The sequence below is a fragment of the Brassica napus genome, chromosome C2 (assembly GCF_020379485.1).
Source record: "Brassica napus cultivar Da-Ae chromosome C2, Da-Ae, whole genome shotgun sequence".
NCBI lineage: Eukaryota > Viridiplantae > Streptophyta > Magnoliopsida > Brassicales > Brassicaceae > Brassica > Brassica napus.
This window is the reverse complement of record NC_063445.1, coordinates 51,075,610-51,082,275: the sequence shown is the minus strand read 5'-3', so window position 1 is coordinate 51,082,275 and position 6,666 is coordinate 51,075,610. Positions and strand designations below refer to the sequence as shown.

Sequence of the window (6,666 nt, the reverse complement as noted above, 5' to 3'; positions counted from 1 at the left end):
AAGGCCAAAGGTGATACAATGCAATAAGGCCACACGGCCAAAGTGATATAAGATGCATAATAAGTCACACAGATTTATCAAGCAAGGGTATCGACCAAACAAGCAATTTCTATATGTTTTCATGCGGCCATATGGTTATAATGCAAACCTAGCATACTGATTCTATATGTACAGGAGTGGAATTATGGAACCTCAATTTAAAACAATCAGATCATGCAAAGGTGATAATAATCAGATTATGCGCATAACATAAACATGTTGGTCAGGATGATATATGATGCAAACTGGCCACACGGCCATGTAGATATGATGCACTCATTCTTAGCAATCGGATTCTATATGTGCAAGGGTAATATTAAAATATTCAATCAAGTTTTAGCAATTAATCAATCAGTTTCAGGTATGAGATTTAGCTAGACTAACAATCAGATTCAAGTAGGTTTTATCAAGACTAGCAATTGGATCAATAATAAAAAATAATCAAACGGATTCAAGCATTACACAATTTAGGGTTTCGATCCAAAAATAGGGTTTCAATCATGAAAAACCAAAACAATCAGTTTCAAGGCTGATTCTATCAATTTTATTAATCAGTTTCGAGGTTGATATTTATCAGTTTCAAGGCTGATATTAGCAAGATGGAATCAAGCAATCTGATTTTAGGAATACGCAAATTAGGGTTTAGGCTTTCAATTCGAAATTAGGGTTTTATCAATCAATCAGCTTCTAACAAATAATCTTAAACCTCAGAACAGTTGATTATATCATGAAACTATCAACCTAGTATAATATGAAACCTCAAAACATTCAATTCAGATTATGCAATACACGGATTCTATTTTAGAGTTTATCAATTTCAATTTTAACAATCAAACAACATTCGATCAAAACATTCAATTCTCAAAACAATCAAACCGATTTTGAAATTAGGGTTTTGGGATTTTCGATTTTGATATTAGATCAAAAGGAGTTAGTTTTGAGATTCAAAACCATTAGAGATTTTGATTTTAATTGATCAATAGTTCAATCTCGATTTAGGGTTTGGGATATCGAACTTTTGAGCTTCAATTTACTCAATTAGGTTTTGATCTATTACCCTATGGTTTTGATTCATAAAGATTAGAGTTTTAGGGTTTCATTCTTTATCAAGAAATCCAAATTCGATTATAGGTTCTTAGGTTTCGAATTACCTTTAACCTTAGATGATTGTTGAACCAGACCACCAAGGACGATGAACCGCGAGCTGAACACGAACGGGACGCGAGCTGACTCCTATCGGATTGAGCTGCTTCTATAGGGTCGCGAATGTCCTTTGTTGCTGATCGGGAATGCCTTGATCGTCGGAGGCGAACTGTCTGATGCTGTCGCGAACGAGGAAGAGATCGCGTGCTGGAACTACTCTCGGGTCGCGAACGTCTGAGCTAGGATCAGGAACGCCTTGGGCTGAAGCTGATCGGGGACACGAGCTGGAACAGACGCGGGAACAAGAGACGCGATCGTGGTTTAGGGTTCGTCAGGTCGCGGCTAGGGTTAGGGTTTTTTCGATTTGGTTTTAGCTTAGGGTTTTAGAGTTTCGTGCTGATAACGTATTATAAAAGTAATGGAAAAGTTTATCTTTATTCATAACATAGAGGTTCCTTATATAGGAGATTAATTACACCGTCATAGATAAATGGAAAGATTACAAATCATAATCTTTTGGTTATGAGTCATCCACAATCTGGTTCATAACAGATTTCAAATAGCTGGGGATTTAAAAACATGTTTTCCCGGTGCTGGGGATTTAAAAACCTATTTTCCCGGTGGTTCACCTTATTTGAGGAGGACTGTTATTGGTCCATAGTAATTTCCTACCAATCAAATTGCATTATGTGTCCTCTATCTCTCAGTTGAAAAAGCTGTACATGTATGTCATGACTCATCGCGCATTTGAATATATAGATACATAGGAGTATTCTTTTGTATCTAATCTATACCGTGTTTTATGCATGCAGCATGCCTACATATAGTAAACGAATAGGAGATGTTCATGACAATGATATTTCCGGTATAACAGTTAAACAAAACAATGCCTTGCTGCTGTCTAGAACAAGATAGGGCCAAGTCTCAAACCTCATAACCGGGCCTCGTGGTCTGGTGGTAAAGGAACTTCGGCTGAGGTGCCCGTCATCACGAGTTCGAGGTCCGACCACAGCAGATTTAACATAGTTTCCGTTTGGCCGCCAGGACCCTCCAGCTCCGGTTGGACGCGGTGGGATAGTCAGACTTAGGTCCGGATATCTGGATTATAAAAAAAAAAAAAGAAAAAAAAAGTCTCAAACCTCATACACAAAATATCAAAACTAGATTAGTCGTTGGAACTGCTTTTACGGCAATTAATTGAACTTCGGTTCAGATAACTCCAATCAATAAAAGGAGGAGTGCTTTAAATTAAAATTTATATAAATTCTCACCCACTGGACTTATCTTTGTATTGGGAAGAATTGGGCTGATGCAGTTTAATGATGGCCCATAGGCCCAATAAGGTGAATCTGTCCCGTGTTCAGTAATCGAAACAGAAAGAGCAAAATATCGTTCTAGTTTAATGATGGCCCATAGGCCCAATAAGGTGAATCTGTCCCGTGTTAAGTAATCGAAACAGAAAGAGCAAAATATCAGAACTAGTATGGAATTAGTAGAGATTAAATATCCGAATCCGAACGGTTAATATCCGAATCCGAATGGATATCTAAAGACAACCGAACATATGTATAACTAACCATATATTTTTAATTTATATCTTTCATTTTATATAAAATATTTATATTGATATACATAGAATTACGGAGAAAATGATTTGCTACTCATTTAAAATGCATATCAAACTTTTTATTTCAAGAATTAACAAAAAGTTGCATCCAAAATTTAAAAACAATAACCAAATTAATGTTTTTTTAATTTCAAAATGTTACGTCCAAATCTATTAACCATTCAATCTATTAAAAATAAAAAATTAGTTAAGTGAAAGTTATATTTTTAAATACAAGAAATTTGAGAAATGAAAAATTTAATTTTTTTTTTCAAAATCTAAATATCCAAACCCGATAAAAAATAACCAAACCTGAACTAAAAATATCCGAATCCGATACCTAATACCAAAATATCCGAAAATCCAAAATACCCGATCCAGTCTCGAACGGGACCCGAACGCCCACCCCTAGAACTGGTCATCATCGTGGGACACCCATTTTTCTCTCGTTTATCTTTTACTTCTTCGTTCCTTCCTCAGTCAATCATCTCCGTCGCCGATCTCGTCACTTCATTTCCCGGTGAGATTTTCTCTGTTCGAATCTTTAATCATTCGATGTATTCTTTGACATTTGAGCGATAGCTAGTTGTACGGATCTGTATGTAGACTCGGATTTCTAGGGATTTTGTTTGTAGAGAAATCGCACTATAACTGATTCATGATTCGGTTTTGATTCAGTCCCTTTATTCTCCAGGGCGTTGATTTGGTACAAAGCGTTTAATCAGATGGTTGGAGGAGGATTCATCCAGCAAATTCTCAGGAGGAAGCTTCACTCCCAATCACTTGTGAGATTTTTTTTTTTTTTTTTAATATTCGTTTTGTGGAATATAAGACAAGACAGTGTTGTTAAGTGAATTTGCAACAATATTGTGAAAGGGCATTTTGGTTAGTTTTTTTTTGCAGCAAGAAGTTTCTCTTTAGCATTTGGTTTTTATTGTCGTGCAGGCAACTCCTGTACTGTCGTTGTTTGCTTCGAAGAAAGTTCATGAGGATGCTGCGTCTTCTGGCGTAAGAGCACTTGCTCTCTTGGGTGCTGGAGTTACAGGACTGTTTAGTTTCTCTACGGTTGCATCTGCTGATGAAGCCGAACATGGATTGGCCTGCCCAGATTACCCTTGGCCTCATGATGGCATTCTCAGCTCTTATGACCACGCTTCGTGAGTGTTTCTCTATATACTCTTTACTTTATATAGTTAAGACTTTGAAACTTGAGCTAAAAGTCTCTCGACTTTCTATGCTGTGTTAAGTGATGAAGGTTTGATGTTGTATGAGCAGGATCCGTCGTGGGCATCAAGTGTATCAGCAAGTGTGTGCTTCTTGCCATTCCATGTCTCTCATCTCATACCGTGATTTGGTGGGTGTTGCCTACACAGAGGAAGAGGCCAAAGCAATGGCAGCTGAGATCGAGGTAGTTGATGGACCTAATGATGAGGGAGAGATGTTCACCCGTCCTGGTAAACTCAGTGACCGCTTGCCTCAGCCTTATGCTAATGAATCGGCTGCAAGGTTTGCTAATGGTGGAGCGTATCCTCCTGATCTTAGTCTTATCACCAAGGTCTGCTGCTGTTTTATTTGATTCTGAAAATCTGTAGCAGATTTGTGTTTAATGATCTAATAAGTGGTTTTAATGTTTTGCCTGCCAGGCACGTCACAACGGTCAAAACTACGTCTTTGCTCTTCTGACTGGTTACCGTGATCCTCCTGCTGGCATTTCAGTAATTTTTTTTTTTACTCATTTCTTAGAGTGGACTTGTTCGAATTCTGATTTGCTGGTTGTGATAGAACCCCCCATGATATATTTTTGCAGATTAGAGAGGGGCTACACTACAATCCTTATTTCCCTGGTGGAGCAATTGCTATGCCGAAAATGCTCAATGATGAAGCTGTTGAGTATGAAGATGGTGTCCCCGCCACAGAGGCACAGGTTAGGTTTCCTCTTTAATGGACAGCCTTGCTTGCTGAGTGTCATGATATGAACTATGAGTTTTGTCAATAACTGCGCAGATGGGTAAAGATGTTGTGTCATTCTTGTCTTGGGCAGCGGAACCAGAAATGGAAGAGAGGAAATTGGTAAGGTTTATCTTCCTTTTTTTCTCCAGTGCATATGCATTTTGGTTTGATGTGGCAAAATCTCACGAAGAAGTTCCTAATCTCTTAGTTTATTTATCAGACAAGTTGACTTAATAGTTCTTGTACGAAGTGTGTTGTGCTAATAGTTACTCGGTCTGCTACTAAGACATTAACATCTAGATACGCTGAGCTCTTATATGATCCAACATTTGATACGGTGCCTAGCTAAATGGTGAGTTTCATGATTTTGCAGATGGGATTCAAATGGATATTCCTACTATCTCTTGCTCTGCTCCAAGCCGCGTACTACAGGCGACTGAAATGGTCCGTTCTCAAGTCCCGCAAACTGGTTCTCGACGTGGTGAACTAAAAGCACCGGTGGCTACACACAAGCCTTTCTCTGGGTAATAACGTATCTCCATTTTTTTCTTGTGCCATAAAAATCTTTATCTCTAGAGAGACTTTTATGAGGATAATAACGAAAAATGTCTACCTCATAATCAAACATGATTTTGATATTGTTACATTTTGTATTGTTTCTTTTACCATACCGCTACGCCATGGTTCACCCTTCTGTTTTGTTTCAATAAAGAATATGCTTTGTACTCGGTTTATGGCTTACGGTGTTGTTCCTCTTTATGAATCAGTTTTTAATCGTCTTCTATTACGTTTTCTGTCTTTGTTACCAGTAAATCAGAATTTACATAATAATATATGACGGTTAATATGTCAGAAGAGAGATTTATAATACCAGTTTTTGATTTGCTTAAGCTTTCATGAGTGGCAAAAAAAAAAGTAACTGTAACCGACAAAACTACAATGTTAAGGTAAATAAATAATCTGACATTGCTTATTTATTCTCTCCCACTATTATAACGTATGATCAAATTCAAATCTAACTATTAACATCACGGACCATCCTTTTGTTTCTTGATCAAATTCTCACCGGCTTCTGCAGAACAGCAGAGAGATACATTTCCGCATCAGCCTTCTCCCCAATAACCCATTTCAGCTTCTTATACCCAAACCTCTCTATCAAACGTGCAAGCTCTTTCTTCTTTATTTAGCTCACTACCGCAGTAAAAGTTATCCAACCAGAACAACCCACCGGGTTTCAAAACCCGATCAAGATCAAACATCAAGAACTCTAGCTTCTCTGGTTCCCCCTCAACATCTAACCCGCTAGAACCGGGGACAAGATCAAACTCATTGTCGTGGAAAGGAAAACTATGGTCTAAACTCAAGAACAAAGGGAACAACCCTCTTCCAGCTATGAAATCGCTAAACGGACCACCATTGTTCAACGTGTTAGTGATTACAGTCACGTTCCTCTCAGCCATTCTAGCTGCGAACGTCCCTGATCCACCGCTAAGATCCAACCCGATCCGGATCTTCCCAGTCCCCAAACCCAACACATCATCAATCAAGAAGTCGTTCTTCCACTTAGCATTCACAAACCTATCTTTCTCGCTACCTAAATCGAAGCAGCCAAGTTTCTTAGCTTTCAAGCAATCAGGCTCTTGGTCAAACTCTGTATTCCGGAACTGACATCACCTGTTGGTAAGAAAAAGACTCTGTCTTCAGCGGCTAGTCTACCTTTCTGTGGATCATGTGCCATATTTGGAAGGGGTGATACGAGTTTTGCTTTAAACATTCACGGAGTGACCCTGAGAAGGCTTAATGGAAGCTGAAATTTGGTGTGAGAGCCAGGGTTTGGTTCCTCCGCTGACCTGAGACACTTCTCAGAGAGTCGTGTGGTTCAGACCTCCCATCAATTGTCTTAAATGCAATTTGGCAGCCTCATGGGT

The 6,666-nt window shown here is 38.6% G+C and overlaps 2 protein-coding genes across 3 annotated transcripts; one reads left to right on the top strand and one right to left on the bottom strand.

Annotated features, from left to right (window-relative positions):
- The first annotated feature begins 3,108 nt into the window (after positions 1 to 3,108).
- LOC111212316 (cytochrome c1 1, heme protein, mitochondrial-like) lies at positions 3,109 to 5,465 on the top strand. Of its 2 annotated transcripts, none has more exons than XM_022713832.2 (8): positions 3,109 to 3,308; positions 3,483 to 3,573; positions 3,734 to 3,945; positions 4,064 to 4,343; positions 4,432 to 4,503; positions 4,596 to 4,712; positions 4,793 to 4,858; positions 5,112 to 5,465. In XM_022713832.2, the coding sequence occupies exons 2-8, from the start codon at positions 3,514 to 3,516 to the stop codon at positions 5,226 to 5,228; spliced, it is 924 nt and encodes a 307-aa protein (XP_022569553.1). In that variant the 5' UTR covers positions 3,109 to 3,308; positions 3,483 to 3,513; the 3' UTR covers positions 5,229 to 5,465. The 2 variants fall into 2 exon arrangements, with proteins under 2 accessions (XP_022569553.1, XP_022569552.1); XM_022713831.2 differs by having other exon boundaries at positions 3,165 to 3,308; positions 3,467 to 3,573.
- A 409-nt stretch (positions 5,466 to 5,874) lies between these two features.
- Positions 5,875 to 6,476, bottom strand: LOC125582466 (probable methyltransferase At1g29790). Its single transcript, XM_048749201.1, has 2 exons — positions 6,455 to 6,476; positions 5,875 to 6,389 (listed from the first exon to the last, which is right to left on the bottom strand). Exons 1-2 carry the CDS (start codon positions 6,474 to 6,476, stop codon positions 5,875 to 5,877), a joined length of 537 nt encoding a protein of 178 aa, XP_048605158.1.
- Positions 6,477 to 6,666: the final 190 nt, after the last annotated feature.

Coding starts and splice junctions, on each gene's coding strand:
- LOC111212316 (XM_022713832.2), top strand. CDS start 3,514: ATGGTTGGAGGAGGATTCATCCAGCAAATTCTCAGGAGGAAGCTTCAC. Junction 4,504..4,595: donor ATCCTCCTGCTGGCATTTCA/GTAATTTTTTTT, acceptor ATATTTTTGCAG/ATTAGAGAGGGGCTACACTA. Junction 4,859..5,111: donor AAATGGAAGAGAGGAAATTG/GTAAGGTTTATC, acceptor ATGATTTTGCAG/ATGGGATTCAAATGGATATT.
- LOC125582466 (XM_048749201.1), bottom strand. CDS start 6,476: ATGGCACATGATCCACAGAAAG. Junction 6,390..6,454: donor GGCACATGATCCACAGAAAG/GTAGACTAGCCG, acceptor TCCGGAATACAG/AGTTTGACCAAGAGCCTGAT.